This window comes from Hemicordylus capensis, chromosome 1 (assembly GCF_027244095.1).
Source record: "Hemicordylus capensis ecotype Gifberg chromosome 1, rHemCap1.1.pri, whole genome shotgun sequence".
Classification (NCBI taxonomy): domain Eukaryota; kingdom Metazoa; phylum Chordata; class Lepidosauria; order Squamata; family Cordylidae; genus Hemicordylus; species Hemicordylus capensis.
Genome location: NC_069657.1, coordinates 6,409,508 through 6,427,437, shown reverse-complemented (window position 1 = coordinate 6,427,437; position 17,930 = coordinate 6,409,508). Strand labels below are relative to the sequence as shown.

The 17,930-nt window shown below is 47.5% G+C and overlaps 1 protein-coding gene across 1 annotated transcript in view; it reads right to left on the bottom strand.

Moving 5' to 3' along the window:
• The window catches only part of NID2 (nidogen 2), a 91,157-nt gene that overhangs the window by 58,579 nt on the left and 14,648 nt on the right, over positions 1-17,930 (bottom strand). Inside the window, exons 3-4 of the mRNA XM_053257708.1 lie at positions 11,418-11,644; positions 2,648-3,354 (exon numbers count right to left, since the gene is read on the bottom strand). Of these exons, the coding sequence (XP_053113683.1) occupies positions 2,648-3,354; positions 11,418-11,644 (934 nt within the window). The remainder of the gene's footprint in view (positions 1-2,647; positions 3,355-11,417; positions 11,645-17,930) is intronic.

The window sequence follows — 17,930 nt, the reverse complement described above, 5'->3', positions numbered from 1 at the left end:
CCGGCAGGGGGTCGGTTCATGCTGTCGATTGGCTTGCTTGTAAAGGGGGATCCACTGGTTGGAGCTCCAGTGCCCCTTCCATGCCTAACAGAAGCCAAATAAATTATGCAAAAGTTGGAATAAATTATACAAAACAAGGGACATCATGTGAATTCACTGAATTTGCCCCATTAAAAAAAAAAAAAAAACATTCAATGCCCTGCGAAATTCTCATGCTTGTTGGCTCCTGAACTCCTGCCGGTGACTTGCCATAAATCAGAGGAGCAAGAGAGGAACAGAGGAAGCTGCCATATACCGAGTCAGACCATGGGTCCATCTAGCTCAGTATTGTCTTCACAGACTGGCAGTGGCTTCTCCGAGGTTGCCGGCAGGAATCTCTCTCAGCCCTAGCTTGGAGATGCTGCCAGGGAGGGAACTTGGGGCCTTCTGCTCTTCCCAGAGCGGCCCCATCCCCTGAGGGGAATCTCTTACAGGGCTCTCCTCCCCTAGATCTCCCTCAGTCACTAGCTTTTACAGTACCAGGACTAGCCTGTTGATACTATCTCAGGGAATCAGGGTCTCCTCTTCCCTGCTTGCTGCCCAGGGTCCAGTTCAGACCGGATGAGGGCAGCCTGGCAACCACAGAAAACAGCTTCCCTGTGGAAAGGGTTCTATGCAGCCACTGTCCCACTAGCAGAGGACACTATCTTATGCATATGTAGAATGCCTTTAGGCCCTTGTCAATTTTAAAAAAATATTCAGAGTGGCTTACAAAATAAAACCGTAGAAGATAACAGTACACATGGGACAGAGGAGAGCTGGGCTTGTGGTAGCAAGCATGACTTGTCCCCATAGCTAAGCAGGGTCCACCCTGGTGGCATATGAAAGGGAGACTAGAAGTGTGAGCACTGCAAGATATTCCCCTCTGGGGATGGAGCCGCCACTCTGGGAAGAGCATCTAGGCTCCATTGCCCAATCTGCAATGGTGCGGGGAAATGCTTGACTAAGAAGCAGAAGGTTGCTGGTTCGAATCCCCACTGATACTATATCGGGCAGCAGCGATATAGGAAGATGCTGAAAGGCATCCTCATCTCATTCTGTGAGGGAGGAGGCAATGGTCAACCCCTCCTGTATTCTACCAAAGAAAACCACAGGGCTCAGTGGTTGCCAGGAGTCAACACCGACTCGACAGCACACTTTACCTTTACAAGTATTAAAAACACAAAAACTACTATAACATTTTATCAAAGCTGACTGAGGAATGGCAATGAAAATAGGCAGGAACATCCTCTGATGATTACTCCATGGAGAGAGGACAACAGTTTGTTCATTGTTACCCTGACCTGTTACCTTTTCCTTTGTGCAAAAATGACTAATGCTTGTGGGGGAGGGATAAAGAATGGGTGATAACAAAGAGAAAGCTGTTAGCGCAGCAATGCTATCGCCTATCTTCCCTCTCTAGGAGTTAGAGGATGCTGCCCAAAATCACGATGTGCCTTTGTCCCCTGAGATGGTCCTGATCATAGACTAGACGCTCCTAGTCTGCAGCCGGCATTCCAAACTATTGGGGCACGAGCCCACCCATCTTCAACAGCGGGGCAAGCCTCCTGCTGCAAAAACCCTTCCCCATCTGTTTTGCAGGGAACATTTCTGCAGGAGCACATCTCTGAGCTTCTCCTGGACTGTGCACAACTATGAGACCTGCTTGCAATGGATTGTGTCCCTTTGGCCATTGCACAAGCACAATATGCATTTCATTATTTATTTAGCACCAGCCATGTGCATGGCCAAAAGATGATATATTGACACATACAATTAATTTGACTGCCGTGTAGTGAACTTAAGAAGAGAAGGGTCCTGCTTACATTCAAGGTCCATCTAGGCCAGCCTTCTGATTCCCACAATAGCCAATCAGATGCTTCTGGGTAGCCCACAAGTGCGCTTTAGGCAAATAAAGATAAATTTGTGCCCTTGAGTCAGTGTTGACTCCTGGGGCCCACAGAGCCCTGTGGTTGTCTTTGGTAGAATACAGGAGGGGTTGACCATTGCCTCCTCCCACCCAATATGAGATGATGCCTTTCAGCATCTTCCTATATTGCTGCTGCCCGATATAGGTGTTCCCCATAGTCTAGGAAACAGACCAGCGGGGATTCAAACTAGCAACCTCTTGCTCCCTAGGCTAGTTACTTCCCCGCTGTGCCATTAGGTGGCTCTGCTTTAGGCAAATAGTACCCTCCTATTCAAGCAACTGGTATTGAGAGGTACATTGACTCTGAACATAGAGGTTCTGTAGAGCCATCACAAATAACCACCTGCACTAGACCTCCCCTTCACCATGGATTTGTCTAATCCCCTTTTAAAACCATTCAAGCTAGTTCTCATCATCACATCCTGTGGCAGTGAATTCCACAGGTTAATTATGATCTGTGAGTAATACTACGTCATTTTGTTTGTCCTGAATCTCCAGCCAATCAGTTTCATTGGATGACCTAGGCTTCTAGTGTTGCAGAAAAATCCTATGCAGCCCTACTCAGAAAGAAGTCCCACTGAGTTAAATGGAGATTACTTCCAGGAATGCATGCATAGGATTGCAATTGAACAACCTTGTTCAAATCGTGTTTTCTGTGGACCTTGAGGCCTACCCTGTAAAGATGTCCAAGAACCTTACCATCTGGGTTAAAGCTAATGTCCTCATCGACACCTACGACCCGCCTCCTGTGGTTGAAAGGGGGGGAGTTGTCTGGGAAGCCTTCAAGGAGAACCTCTCCCTCTGGGTAGACAGGAAGGCTCTCCGTTTCGAGAGGGGTGCCTCTGTCTTTCTCTTGCGGGGGCAGAGCATCTTCATGGCTCGGGCGCCTCAGCAGGATGGCCGTGACCGCTTCGATCGGGCTCTCGTAGACTGTCCTAGCGTTTTCTTCTGATACAGAAGATGCAACGGACGGCTCTTCCTCCCCTTCAGGGAACAGGAGGGCATCCAGTTCAGCATAAGGAAGGAGAGGGCTGGAGGCTGGGGGATCCAGTGTGGGTTCTGGGTCTGCTTCCAGCCTGGCCCCAGAGTGCCTTGGTTCACTGTAATCAAAGTGATCACCGGGGTCCAACGGAGCGCTGGGTCGTGGTTCCAGGTTAGGGACCCGCGCAGTGGGTGCAACGGGCAAGTATTCAAAGTCACCTTCATTGCCGTCGTAGAAGGCCTCGGCATAATAGATGTTTGAATCCGGGTATTCTGTTTCCAGGATGTTATGAGCAGTGGTGCTCTCTTGGTTTCCCAAAGAAAGGGGAGGTCGCTTGCCAGTCGTGGCAGAGAGCACGTTATCCAGCTGGGAGGTACTGCCAATATGGAAGACCCAGACGCCAGGGATGCCTGAGTTACTGGTCCTAAAGTAAATTTAAAAGGAAGAGCCATGAAAGCAGGAGGGGTACGGATTGGCATACACTTTTTTTAAAAAATCTACAGAGGGTGAGGAGTCAGGGAATCCACCTGCCCAGAACGAAGCCCTAAATTCTTATGAATACAACATTATCCAAGTACCCGGACTTTACAGAGCAACATGAAAAAGAAGAAAAACAGATGTCTGCCCCAAGGAGTTTACCATTAAATGCTGACAGTGGGGGAGACAACTAAGGAAGAGGCTTAGTTCATCATTCATCCTCAAGTATTACTCGTTTTGTTTTTAAATTGCAAAACAAGTATATATTGTTAAAAGAGATAAAACATTTGCTGTATTTGATTGGACAGCACGTAAGACCATCTTCAAAAGGGAGAAGGGATAAAAAAAGACATCAAGAGAAAAGCATTATTCTTCCTAAGTTATAAAATCCTGATTGAAACCTGAGCTGGAAAAGAGTCTGAAGATGTGTTAATTTGACTAAAATTGGCGATCCACAAACCTTATTAAGGCAGAGGTTCCCAAACATGGTCCCCCAGTGTTGCTGGACTACAACTTCCATCATGCCCAGCCACATTGGGCCATTGGTTGGGAAGCAGCCTGCCCTTCACTTGCCCCTCCCACCTCCCCAACTCATTGGCAAGCTGTTGGCTTCTGAACAGAGTGTGGGGAGTGCATGATATCATTTGCATAGCAGAAAAAAGAGAAAGGGCATGTCACGGGATGCTTTGTTTCCCACAAGGTCCAGGGCAATTGTGCAGCAAGACCGGGGGGGGGGGCTCTTCACTTCTTGTCCCAGGGCTCACTGCAACCTTATTATGGCCTTGTCCCTTGCTGCACCAATGGCACTGGTTCCTGGTCCTTTCCCAGGCATAATCCAAAGTGAAGATCATTAACTATCAACCACCCCACATGAATCTGCCCACCCTCAGAGATTATCTAGCGAGGCCCTTTGGTGTGTCCCCTTACATTCCAAGGTTTGGTTGGTGAGAACACAGGAAAGGGCCTTTTCTATGGTAGCACCCAGAATACGAAGCTTGCTGCCAAGCAACTTAAAGTAAAGGTGAAGTGTGCCGTCAAGCTGATTTCGACTCCTGGTGCCCCCAGAGCCTTGTGGTTTTCTTTGGTAGAATACAGGAGGAGTTTACCATTGCCTCCTCCTGCGCAGTATGAGATGATGCCTTTCAGCATTTTCCTTTCAGACGTTCCAGAACGATACTATGGTCAATAGTACCGAAAGCCGTCGAGAGATACAAAAGAACCAACAGAGTCACACTTCCTCTGTCAAGTCCCAATTGGAGATCATCCATCAGGCCGACCAAAGCAGTCTCCACCCCATAGCCCGCCCAAAAACCAGTTTGAAATGGGTCTGGATAATCAGTTTCCTCCAAGACCGCCTGGAGCTGAGAGGCCACCACCCTCTCAATTACCTTGCCCAGCCATGGGAGGTTGGAGACAGGCCTGTAGTTGCTCAACTCCAAGGGATCTAATGCAGGCTTCTTTAAAAAAAGGTCTAATGATTGCCTCCTTAAGACAAGGAGGCATCCTGCCCTCCCTCAGAGAAGCATTTATGATATCCACCAGGCTGTTTACAACAACCTCCCTGCTAGATCGAACAAGCCATGTTGGACAAGGGTCAAGAGAACAAGTGTTAGGCCTCACCGATCCAAGCAGCTTGTCCACATCCTCAGGAGTCACAAACTGACACCGATCCAGTCGAATTGCATAAGAATAGCATATTACCAGCGAGGATTCAAACCGGCAACCTTCTCAAGGCAAGCATTTCCCTGCCCAGCAACTTAAGTAGCTGGCAAATCAAATGCTTGCAGAAAGAGAATGGTCTTCAGATGATCGAATACTGGGAAAGCGGAGGACATGATTCCGTGATCATCTGAAGGCCATTCTCTTTCTGCAAGCACTTGATTTGCCAGCTGCTTAAGTCAATTTTGTTTCGTTTTAGGTCTTATTTATTACAAGTAAATTTTAGCCCGTTGAATAACGGGCGCTAGGAAGGGAAGGGGCCCAAATTCGCCCTCCCGCCCGGCTCCGGCGGCATCGCCACCGCCTCGGCCGGCTTCCCCTGCCACTTCTCCCCCCCGCCCAGCTTCAGGCCCCAAATTCTCCCTCCTGCCTGGCTCCGGCGGCAGAGCTGCAGCACCGCCAGGCCTCAGCGGCGGCTCTGCCGCTGCCTTGGCCGGCTTCCCCCGCCGCCTCTTCCCCCCTCAATCAGTGGCCAGACGGACTCTGGGGGCGCCGCTGCCGGCCTCAGCGGCCGGGCCGGGCCATTCGTGGTCGGCTCTGTGCCGCCGGCCGCCGCCGGCCTCCGCTCCATCCCCCGTCTTCTGGGCCTGGGCTCCATCTTTTTCGGCCGAGGCGGCGGCTCCGCCACCGCCTCAGCCAGTTTCCCCCGCCGCTGCACACCGGCCTTTTTGGGGCGGCCGCTTCTGGCCGCCCAAGATGGCCACCAGTTGTGTCTCCCTTGCACTGTTCTGGGCATGCGCTTCGCGCATGCCCAGTACAGGCCAGGGAGGCACGAACACACGCCTTGGTGTCCGTCCACGGATGGACACCAAGGCTTTTATTATAGAGGATTATTCTGCATAAACTACTTTGAGCACTTTCGTTGAAAAGAAGTATATAAATATTTATAGTAGTAGTAGTAATTTATCTCTGATAATTTTAAATTTTAATTGCTGCCTTTATATTTTATTGCCCTATTTTTGGTGTGGTTATTATTATTCTTTGGCAGCAGCAGGAGAGGCTATGTCTTATGTAAGTTGCCTCAAGTATCTTCATTACTGGGTAGAAGTATCTTCAATTAATAAATAAATTGTTCATCACAGCTGGACAACATCTGGAGACCCATGGTTGGGAAGCCCTGCTTTAAAGGGTTAGCCCAAGGGTGCTTAAATTTGTGTTGTAGTCCATGGCTGGACTACAACACCCATCATTCCCAGCCTTAGGCCATCGTGCCTGGGGAAGAAGGGAGTTGTAGTCCAACAACATCTGGGGACCCAAGTTTGAGAACCCTTGTATTCAGCCAGGCCTGCTCAACCTAGCCCCCCTCACCAGCTGTTTTTGGACTACAACTCCCATAATCTCCAGCCACAGGGGCTAATAGCCAGGGATTATAGGCCAACATCTGCAGGAGGGCCAAAGTTGAGCAGCCCTGGGTTAAGCCATGGGCTTCATGGGGGAAAATATATTCCAAAGAGAGAAAAGTGGGACCACATCAGTGGTTGGGGAGGATATTCCAGGCATATCAGAGAATACAAAGTTTTCATAGAGCTCGTAGTATCTGACCCTTAACAACAGGGTAGCTATTTTTGGCCCAATTCAAGTGCCAGCAGAACAGCTTCCAAACAAAAACACACACACTGCTGTGGTTCAGCTTCATGGAGGTTTTGTATAACCGGGATGTTTTTGATCAGATCACCTGGTTAATTGCCACAGTGCTCCTGATGGAGCGGGAATACTGCTGTGGAAACTAACCTCATTAGCTGGATTAGCCACATGACCAAGCCACCATATAAGGGGAGCCATTTTTCCATGGCGACCTGAAGCCAACATGAATGTATGCACTTGGTAGAGTGCAGAACAGCAGAGAGGCTGAGAAACCAAAGACGAGGGATGTGGGGAAACATCAGGGAGGCCCGAGCAGAGCAGTAACCTTCAGGCCACAGAGGTATCCAAGGGATAAGGTGTTTGGGAAGCCAGAAAAGCACTGAGGCCGATATCTTGCTGAAGGCCAGGAGAGACTGTACACTGTTGGTGGAAGGGGTGCCGAAAGGTGAGGAGTGAAGCTGAATCTCTATCCTGATTTGGAATAACCGGTCAAGGAGAAAAGAGAACATGTTGGACAGGGAGGACTAGTGCTGGTGGTGCAGAAGGTATACTTTGCAATTCTTCAGAAATTCCTGAAGACGTTTTAAATAAAAAGGGGAGCCTCTTTATCGCCCGCCAAATATTTAGCTGCAGGTCCCCAGGATCTCTAAACAAAATATCTTCTGCAAGTCCATTTTGCAACCATTGCTCTTTTTATTTTCTCACATTCCTCCATCGCTTTCTCTTGTTTCAGCCAGCAGCTCCAAGCAGGAGAACAGCTGGCATTCAACAACAGTGGGAAATGGATACGGCAGCTGCGGTTTTACAAGCCCAACTCCTCACGTCAGTCATGTTTCAGTGAAATTTCCAAATCCCCCATCCCAAAACTCTCTGTAATGCCAATATGCTAAAATCATTGTAAACCGCTTAGAGAGCTCTGGCTATAGAGCGGTATATAAATGTAAGTGCTAAGTGCTATTATGCTGCTGTGAAGTTTCACGGTCGGAAACCTCCGTTTCAGGAACAAGCAAAGGAAGCGTTTCTCAGGACCATTTTTTTTTCCCAAAGACCTTCTGCCCTATTGCCTTCTATACTTACAATGACCATTCTGACAAAGAGGGACCCATTGTTTTAGGAATAGAGGGCAACAAGGCAACTCCCAACGTTTATCTAGGCAGTGGCACAGTCAAGAATTCAGAAGTGCAGGCACTCTCATGACTGCCCCCACCACCACAGCCACGCCCATCCCAATGGCCACACCTCTCAGATAGATGCAATAATTTGCGGGGTTCTGTTACAAGAAGTCAAGGAGCATGTAGCTCACATTCCCTAAATGTACTAGAATGAATGACAGGGAACGCCCACTGAAATGCTCTGGTTCCTTCCAAATGGCCATTGGGAAATTCAGTGCATTCCACAGCCATTTGTGTGTGCGTGTATGTATCTTATGTCGTGAAAAATTGAATAAAAAGTATTTTTAAAAAGAAAAAAAAGCATGATTTCCATGTAGAATGCCAAGGGCATTGCCTCCCTGCAGAAACCCTGCGCCACAACACCACTGTATCTAAGGCCAAAAATATGCAGGACACTGCACAGAACTGTCTGCAATCTGGTGTATGAGGCGGCAAACCCGGGGTTGGGGCTATACCACTTTAGATTGCAAGCTAGTGAATTCTTCTCCTGAATCCTGGCAGAAAAAACCTGGCATGTCAGGAAATCAGTAGTAGAAGTGGCGACATTAGCAGGCACTTCCTACTATGGGTTTGCGACCACCACTGCATCAGCGCCACCTCCTTAGAGTGATGTTTCCATACAGTGCTGGCCTCTCTCTGAACTAGATTTAAAACAAAACAAAACACAAGCACACATTTCCCAGCAAACACAGGGTTATCTAATGGAACAGCCGGGTTATGCAAACAAAGACAGATTCAGTATCTGACATCACATTTATGCTGCTTTCCAGATTCCGATGAACTAGGTAAAGTATGTTTGTGTAAGGTTAAACGGGGTTCAAAATACAATGATCAGGATTGTGCAACATAAAAAAGAGATTACAATATTCAACCAAAATTCTGTTCTCACAACAGTTGGACTTTGCAGCCTATGTGAGTTAAGCGTTTGTACATCCCCATGGGATGGGATGGGGCTCATTGGAAGAGCATCTGCTTTGCATGCAGAAGGTCCCAGATTCAATCCCTGGCTGCATCTCCAGGTAGGACTGGAAAATACTTTTGCCTGAAAAGCTGGAGAGACACAGCCAATCAGCGCAGACAATGCTGAGCTAGATGGACCAATGGTCTGAACTGGTACTAAGTATGTTCCTGTGCTTGTTTTCCAAATTTTATTCTGCTTCCGTTAGACACGGGCATATACAAAGAGCTACTTAGGGCACACTGAACTCCCATCTATTGATTACTAGAAGATTTTTCAGTGAGAAAGATTCTGTGGATTGCTAGGGTCCCATTCTGGAGTCCAACCCAGCAGCTATTTAACATTAAAACAAGCTCAGGCTTGCAGCTGAAGTGCAGTTTGACTCTCAGTGTAGGCTGGGCAGAAGCTTTAATTCCAGGAGCTACTTTTTTTGTTTTTTGTTTGGGAACCTTGGGAGCTGAGAGTTATCGGAGTTGGGAGTTATCGGTACAAAATGGCAGCTTGAGGAGGTGGAGCCAGTCACAAAATGGCAGCTTGTACAAAAGTGCACATGGACAGAATTGGGAGAGTTGAACATCAAAACGGAATTCCAGGAGAATTTTGCTCCAGGGCAGGAGGGGAGCAAGAGAGGGCAGGGAAAGAAATCGAGAAATTAGTGGGAAAGAAAGTAAAAGCATTCCTGAACACCTGGAGAGAAATAAAGTTGTAAAGAAAGAAAGAAAGAAAGAAAGAAAGAAAGAAAGAAAGAAAGAAAGAAAGAAAGAAAGAGAGAGAGAGAGGAAGGAAGGAAGGAAGGAAGGAGAGAGAGAGGTTTAAAAAAATAGTGCATCTGTGTCCCCCTCAGGAAGCCATCAGACCTGCAGTATTGGCTGGAAGGGTGGGAGACACCAGCACAGACACCTGGAGAGCTACCAGGAGTTCCTGGATTGCCCAGTGCCCACCCCGGAGCAGGCAATACTGAGCTAGATGGACCCTCGGTCTGACTCAATAGAAAGCATATGTCCATCAGGAACATCCGTCGCTCAGAGGCACCTTTTTAACGTGGCGGCTCTCTTTACTGAGAGGGGGAGAGCAACTGGCCCTCTCCAGCCCGAGCAACACAGCATCCCTCCAGCGACTGTTGCTGGTGTCTGTCTTATGTTTCTTTTTTGGATTGTGAGCCCTTTGGGGACAGGGAGCCATTTTACTCATTGATTCAATCCATTTGTTATTCCTCTGTGTAAACCACTTTGGAAACTTTTGTTGGAAAGCGGTATATAAATATTTGTTGTAGTAGTAGTAGCAGCACCTGTTCTGCTCCATATGCCCCAGTGGGCCAGAACCAACCATGACATAGTGTGCGGGGGCAGAGGTCCATTTTCAGTGCATAACTACATTAAAATTAACAATATTGATGAAAGCAAATATTAGCTACTTGCGAATCATCTCTCTGCCCCCATCAAGGGCCCTCTCCCTGCTTATTCAGTGGGGCATCTGGAATGCATGCCAGCCCCAAACAAATGTCACGTCTTCTCCCTAAATTGTTGTTGCGTTCAGGCTGCAATCCTAGGCATGCTTACTTGGGAGTAAGCCTTACTGGGTATGATGTATTTCTGATTAAACATGCATAGGATGGTGTTATAAGGCAGAGAGCATCCCGCTCCCCGCCCCGGAGAAGGGGAGACAAGTCAAGAGCATGTCTCCTGATGTTGCTGCAGGATACTTCTACCTGGAGGCCAGCAAACAAGTCCCTGTGGGCCGAACCGGCCCCCAGGCCTTATGTTTTATAGGCTGGTCCTATAGGAACCCCCAATAAGCTTCCCAGGGGCCCCACAAGACGGTTTGAAAATCACCGGCATTCTGCAGTGAGAGAGTCAAGCAATGTCGCCGCTGGTGCCATCTCTGACAGCTGGGCTTGACAGAGAAGTTCTGTTACCCAGCATTTGGGGCTGGGGCCCACAAGTGCAAGCTCCACTGAGCATACAAAAGCAGTTTTCAAACTGCACTCTGGTGACGCCTGGGAGTTCTCTGGGGCCACAGAAGAGTCCAGGTTCACTCCCTGGCAGCACCTCTAGGTACGGATATGAAGAACACTTATGGAGTGCTTTTCAACAACAACAACAACAAAACTTTTATGTAGTGCTTTCCCAAAGCGGTTTACATAGCTAGACTGTCTGTCTGTCTACCATAATGAACAAATAGGCTCCCAGTCCCTGAAGGGCTCACAATCTAAAAAAGAAACATAAGATAGACACCAGCAATTGCCACTGGAGGGATGCTGTGCTGGGGATGGATGGGGCCAGGTAGGACTGGGAGGGACTCCTGTCTCCTGTGTGAAACCTTGGAGAGCCGCTGCCAGTCAGTGTAGACAATCCTGAGCTAGATGGACCAGTTGGGTCTGACTCTGTATAAGGCAGCGTCCTAGATTCCCAAGAACTGCAAGGGTGGACAAGCACTCCAGAAAGAGAGCTTGCCCGCCATGACTGAAATTCCCCTGCAGTGCATAAGTGCCCAAGTCAATATTCATGAACAGCAGACACAGAAATAAAATAAGTAAATGCACTGAGAGAGGGCAGACAGCTCACACCAGCTACTTACTGGTAGAGGTTTTTGACGGACTGCTCGCTGCTCGTGACACTGTAGAAAGGTCCTTCCCGCCGCTGATAATCCCCTCGGCTGAAGCCAACGCGCGCCGGGAGTTCCAAGTGGACATTGTACGATTCTTTAGGACGTGTTCCAAAGAACTGGATCCCATCTTCAGGATACAGGAAGATTGCATAGGCGTCTGAATCGCTGTAGGCTAGGACGGCCTGGAAGGTATTTCGCTGCACAAGAAATCGGCAAAACACAAAAACGCAGGGATCAAGATCCAGTGTGTTTCCAATCCAGAAGCCCACACCTGACGCGGGTAAGACCTGAATTAGTCCAACTGAGCTGAATGCACAAAGTAAGGCCTTGTGCCTCTGCCAGGCCCCTCTGCTGAAAACTCAACAGGCAAGCCAAACTGCTCTCAACTTCAGCCCCTCATTTACAATGTGAATCCTGACCTACCTTTCGGGGCTGTTGTAAGAATTAATTCATACGTCGACCCTTGAGCCTTTCCACTACATGCTGTTGCTGCTCATTGGATTTATTTTCTGCTCCTCATTTTGATCATATGTCTCGTTTGCACCATTCCCTTCTCTGCCCGCTCTTCTCCTTTTAAGCTTCTCAAACTTCCTTTCAAATGCCTCCATGGTCTGGCTCCTCTATATTTTATCTAGCCTCAAATTAAGCCTAAAATTACCCTCTCTGTTCCTGGCCTGCATCCCTTTCCCCTGCTATCACTGGAATGCCCTCCCATGTGACATCCGACTCGCTTCCTCTGTTTTTACATTCCAGCATTTCTTTCAGAACCATCAGTTCACCCTGCCTTATCTCTATGGATTCAACTTCCCCTTTCCTCTCCATTCCTTTCCTCCCCCATCTTCTATTTTCTCATGCTATGTAAACAGCTTTTAGAACTTTTCTTTCCCCCCCCGCCTGAAAAACGTAATATCATCGATCGTAAGCCTGTGTGCTGTTTCTAATTTGTGTGCAGCACCTAGAAATTGCAGGGGTATTATTAATTGCATTTATATCTTGCCTTTCTTCTGTCATGGAGCTCAAAATGGCACACGTGGGTTTCCTAGGTGGTCACCCATCCAGGCACTGACCAAACCCAGTCCTGCTTAGCTTCAGCAAAGTAGCTGCATCACATGCCCTCAAACCATGCTGTGGGACCTATTAATCTTACTGATGTATATGAAACCCTTTTATTTATGCAAAGAAAAGAAAAGAAACATTCTGGACCAAGGTATACCAGATTCTGCAACCTGCAAAAATTATGCAAAATTAACCCACCCCCTTTTCCCTCCCACATAATTTAGTCTGTTATGTTGTTTCATTTTGTATCATCTTTTATGGCTGTGCCAGACATGAGGAAGAGGAACATAGGAAGCTGCCATATACCAAGTCAGACCATTGGTCTATCTCTAACTCAGTATTGTCTTCACAGACTGGCAGCGGCTTCTCCAAGGTTGCAGGCAGGAATCTCTCTCAGCCCTTTCTGGGAGATGCTGCCAGGGAGGGAACTTGGGACCTTCTATGTTCTTCCCAGAGCGGTGGCCCCATCCCCGGAGGGGAATATCTTGCAGTGCTCACACATCAAGTCTCCCATTCATATGCAACCAGGTGGACTCTGCTTAGCTAAGGGGACAAGTCATGCTTGCTACCGCAAGACCAGCTCTCCTCCCATGGGCCACACACCTTCCAACAGGGTCCCTCATCATGCTTCAGGTGTCCTTATGAATTGGGGTTCATCATTATGAGTTGGGAAAGAGCCTGGAGACCAGGTGTTCCTGAATCTCTTCAGCTCCAGCATCCCTTGAGGACAATACAAAGAGGTGTGTGTGTGTGTGTGTGTGTGTGTGTGTGTGTGTGTCCCAATCTGGGGGTCTCCAGATGTCTCTTACAGTGCTCACACATCAAGCCTCCCATTCATATGCAACCAGGGTGGACCCTGCTTAGCTAAGGGGACAAGTCATGCTTGCTACCACAAGACCAGCAGTAAGTTACCAATGGTGCCAACACCCTACCACTGACAAATTGAGGTATTATCCTCCTCTAGTTTTGGAGAGATCTCAGCAAGCCTTCCCCAGATGTTTTCAAGCAGATCTCTGCAGCCAAAACTCAGAAACTTGCCTTTTCAAATACAAAAACTAGGACAGCATGGGCCTTTCCCACACAGCAGGATTTACTGCAGGATTAAGAGGGATGAAATACTGTGAGCTACAGAGCATATTGCATATTAGAATTTGCCCCAAAACCCAACACAAAAAGTGCAATTTTTTACCCTGGAAATAAATCGGGCTAAGATTCAATGAGCATACACGAATCAGGTCTGGAGTGCTCCCCAACAGCTCACAGGGACTTCAGCATAAATCTGGACAATATGTAAACGTACACCTGCCCTTCCAAAGAAAAATTGCCATCCGACAGAGCTGCCATGCTTCTGCATGTGTGTAGAATCCCAAAACGCACAGCGTTCTGCATTTAAGGACTAGAGACTCAATTTTAAAAAGGAAAGAAAGGAAAATGGAGTATCTCAGGGTAGAGAATTCTCTACTAGATACTCAATGAGGCAATTTCATGGCAGCCCTGCACACACACACACCTGATCCCTCCGGGATCTCTGTGTTGCTAGAGTGCTGCATGTACCCTGCCTGCGGAGTAAGATTTACAGGATTACTCACTCAGAACAGTGGATTCCACTTCTTCCTCCCAATGCTGCTTCTTCCCCTGGGGCTGATTGCTCAAGAACCTATAAAATGTCCCTGGCTGATAACATTTCTCTTTCCTCCCTTCTGCTTTATCTCCCTGGCTTTCAGTCCCATCTCTTCTTTCGCCATTTACGAGGGCGTTTAATGATTTCCTTTGCCCTTGGGAACCAGAAGAGAGATTTATCATCTTCCCCACTGCCTCCAGCCAAGCAAAGTGTCTCAGAATCTCAACGTACCATTTCCAGAGAGAGAGAGAGAGAGAGTGTGTAGTTGCTTGGGAGTGATTGCACCCAGGGTTCTCAAACCTAGCCAGAGACCACTGTGGCTGGGGATGATGGGAGTTGTAGTCCAACAACATCTGAAGGACCCATGTTTGGGAACCCAGTCTTGGCCTAAATGTCCAGCTGGTTTTGTTATGCACATTTTTATTTATTACTCTTTATCCTTATCTTGCTTCCTATTTGGATATCTTGTGAAGTTGGGCACGCCATAAGCAGCCCTCTCGCACAAGCTTCCCCAGCACTTAAGATCCTCTGATATTCTAGGGCCCCATCCCCAAGTCTGTCTCATACAGAAGCCCAGACTGGCTTTCACTATAGGAAGACGACCTTTTTGGAAGCAAGTCCGTCACTCTTGAACTCTCTTCTGAGAGAGAACTCTGGTATTCCCCTTCTTCTTTGCTCCCTCATTACAGTTTTATTTGGAGAATAGAGGCGGCCTTTAGAAATTAGTGAAGGAGGCACCTTTTAAAAGAGGCGATTCTCTTTATTTAGCAGGGGGAGAGCAACTGGCCCTATCCAACCCTTACACAGCATCCCTCCAGTGGCTGTTGCTGGTGTCTACCTTATGTCCCTTTTTAGATCGTGCGCTCTTTGGGGACAGGGAACCATCTTGTTTGTTTTTCTATGTGAACCACTTTGGAAACTTTTGTTGAAAAGCAGTATACAAATATTTGTAAGAAAGAACACACATGACATTCCTTTTTCCATATGAAATGCTGCTTTGTTTAATTTTGGAGTCTTATTTATTTATTTATTTATTCATTCATTCATTCATTCATTCTATTTCTATACCACCCTTCCAAAAATGGCTCAGGGAAGTTTACACAGAGAAATAACAAATAAATAAGATGGATCCCTGTCCCCAAAGGGCTCACAATCTAAAAGAAACATAAGATTATAATAAGACACCAGCAACAGCCACTGGAGGGATGGTGTGCTGGGGGTGGATAGGGCCAGTTACTCTCCCCTTGTTAAAAAGAGAATCACCACAATAAAAGATGCCTCTTTGCCAAGTTAGCAGGGATTATACCAAGTTATGCTGATGCAAATTTTGTTATTTGGCGTTTTTAAATGGTAAACCACTATGGTGTGCTTGACAAACAATGGTATGAAAAAGTTTAATAAATGAATTAAAGAATAGTCAGCCATAAGAACAGCCCTGCTGGATCAGGCCCAAGGAGGCCCATCTAGTCCATCATCCTGTTTCACACACTGGCCCACCAGATGCCTCTGGGGAGCCCGCAGGCAAGAGGTATGTGCATGCCCTCTCTCCTACTGTTACTCCCCTGCAATTTGTATTCAGAAGCATCCTGCCTCTGAGGCTACTCGCTAGAGGTGGCCGATAGCCCTCAGACTAGTAGCCATTGATAGAAAACACCTCCACGAAGTTATCCAAACCACTCTTAAAGCCATCCAGGTTGTTGGCTGTCAACACATTTTGTGGCTGAGAATTCCACAAGTTGATCTTGGTTGCCCTCTTCTGCACCTTTTCCATTTCAACAATGTCCTTATTTAGATGTGGTGACCAGAATTGTATGCAGTACTCCAGGTGTGGCCGCACCATAGTTTTGTATAAGGGCATTATAATATTAGCAGTTTCATTTTCAATCCCCTTCTTAATTATCCCTAGCATGGAATTGGCCCTTTTCACAGCTGCCGCACATTGAGTCGACACTTTCAACGAGCTGTCCACCACAACCCCAAGATCCCTCTCCTGGTCCGTCACCGACAGCTCAGATCCCATGAGCGTATATGTGAAGTTGGGGTTTTTTGTCCCAATGTGCATCACTTTACACTTGCCAACATTGAACTGCATTTGCCACTTTGTCACCCACTCCCCCAGTTTGGAGAGATCCTTTTGGAGCTGCTCACAATCCGTTTTGGATTTCACTACCCGGAAGAGTTTGGTATCATCTGCAAATTTGGCCACCTCACTGCCTACCCCTACTTCTAGATCATTTATGAATAAATTAAAAAGCACCAGTCCCAGTACAGATCCCTGGGGGACCCCACTTCTTACTTCCCTCCATTGTGATAACTCTCAATTGATACCTACCCTCTGTTTCCTGTCTTTCGATCAGTTAGCAATCCACACATGTACTTGTCCCCTTATCCCATGACTGCTAAGTTTTTTCAAGAGTCTTTGATGAGGAACTTTGTCAATTCAAAGGGTTCTATGCGCCCAACTTGAGAGCTCTGGATGAAAATGATTTTCTTTTTTTTCTTTTTTAAAATACTTTTTATTCAATTTTTCACAACATAAGATACATGCACGCACACACAAAAAGAAAAGAAAAAAGAAAAACACAAACAAAACAAACAAACAAACAAAAACACATGAGGACTTCCATCTCATCATTAGAACAAGTATCAGTTACAATACCCAAGTCTTGCCTGTAATTTAATCGTCTTCCCCCCGTGGATGAAACTTATTTTCTAGATCCTTGTCAATCGGGTTTCAGGCCACGGCATAGCATGGAAACAGCATTGGTCACTCTGGTTGATGACTTGTATCATGATCTTGATGAGGGTAGCGCCCCTCTCTTGGTCCTTTTAGATCTCTCAATGGCTTTCGACAATGGTATCTTTCTGTAGCGCCTGTGCAGGTTGGGTATTGGGGCACTGTTTTGCAGTGGTTCCGTTCCTTCCTTAGTGGGCACTTTCAGTCGGTGTGCATTGGTGGTGAGTGTTCTGCCCTGTGGCCATTCCTTTGTGGGGTCCCTCAGGGTTCGGTTCTCGCACCCATTCGTTTTAACATCTAGATGAAACCGCTGGGGCAGGACATCCATCAGTTTGTGATGAGATTCCATCAATATGCCAACGATCCTCAGCTGTATATTGCCACCCCAGGCCACTCCAGAGATGCTGTTTCTGGGCTTGCCCAGTGTCTAGAGGCTGTCTGGTTCTGGATGGGCCAAAACAAGCTCAGACTTAATTCCTTCAGGGTTGAGTTGCTTTTGCTTACTCCTCGATCTGGCCAATTGCCTAGTCTGAGGAAGAGGAGAGCTGGTCTTGTGGTAGCAAGCATGACTTGTCCCCATAGCTAAGCAGGGTCTGCCCTGGTTGCATCTGAATGGGAGACTAGAAGTGTGAGCACTGCAAGATATTCCCCTCAGGGGATGGAGCCGCTCTGGGAAGAGTATAAGGTTTCAAGTTCCCTCCCTGGCTTCTGCAAGATAGGGCTGAGAGAGATTCCTGCCTGCAACCTTGGAGAAGCCGCTGCCAGTCTGGGTAGACAATACTGAGCTAGATAGACCAAGGGTCTGACTCAGTAGATGGCAGTTTCCTATGTTCCTATGAGTCTCTCCCTGGACGGGGTTGCACTGCCCCTGAAGGAGGTGGTCTGCGACTTGGGAGTCCTCTTGGACTTGTGGCTCCTGTTCGAGCGGCAAGCAGAGGCCGTGGCCATTGGTGCCTTTGCCCAGCTTCAGCTCTCTCTCAACCAGAAGGCCCTGGCAATGGTAACTCGTGCCCTCATCATCTCTCATTTAGATTATGGCAATGCGCTCTACCTGGGGTTGCCTTTGAAG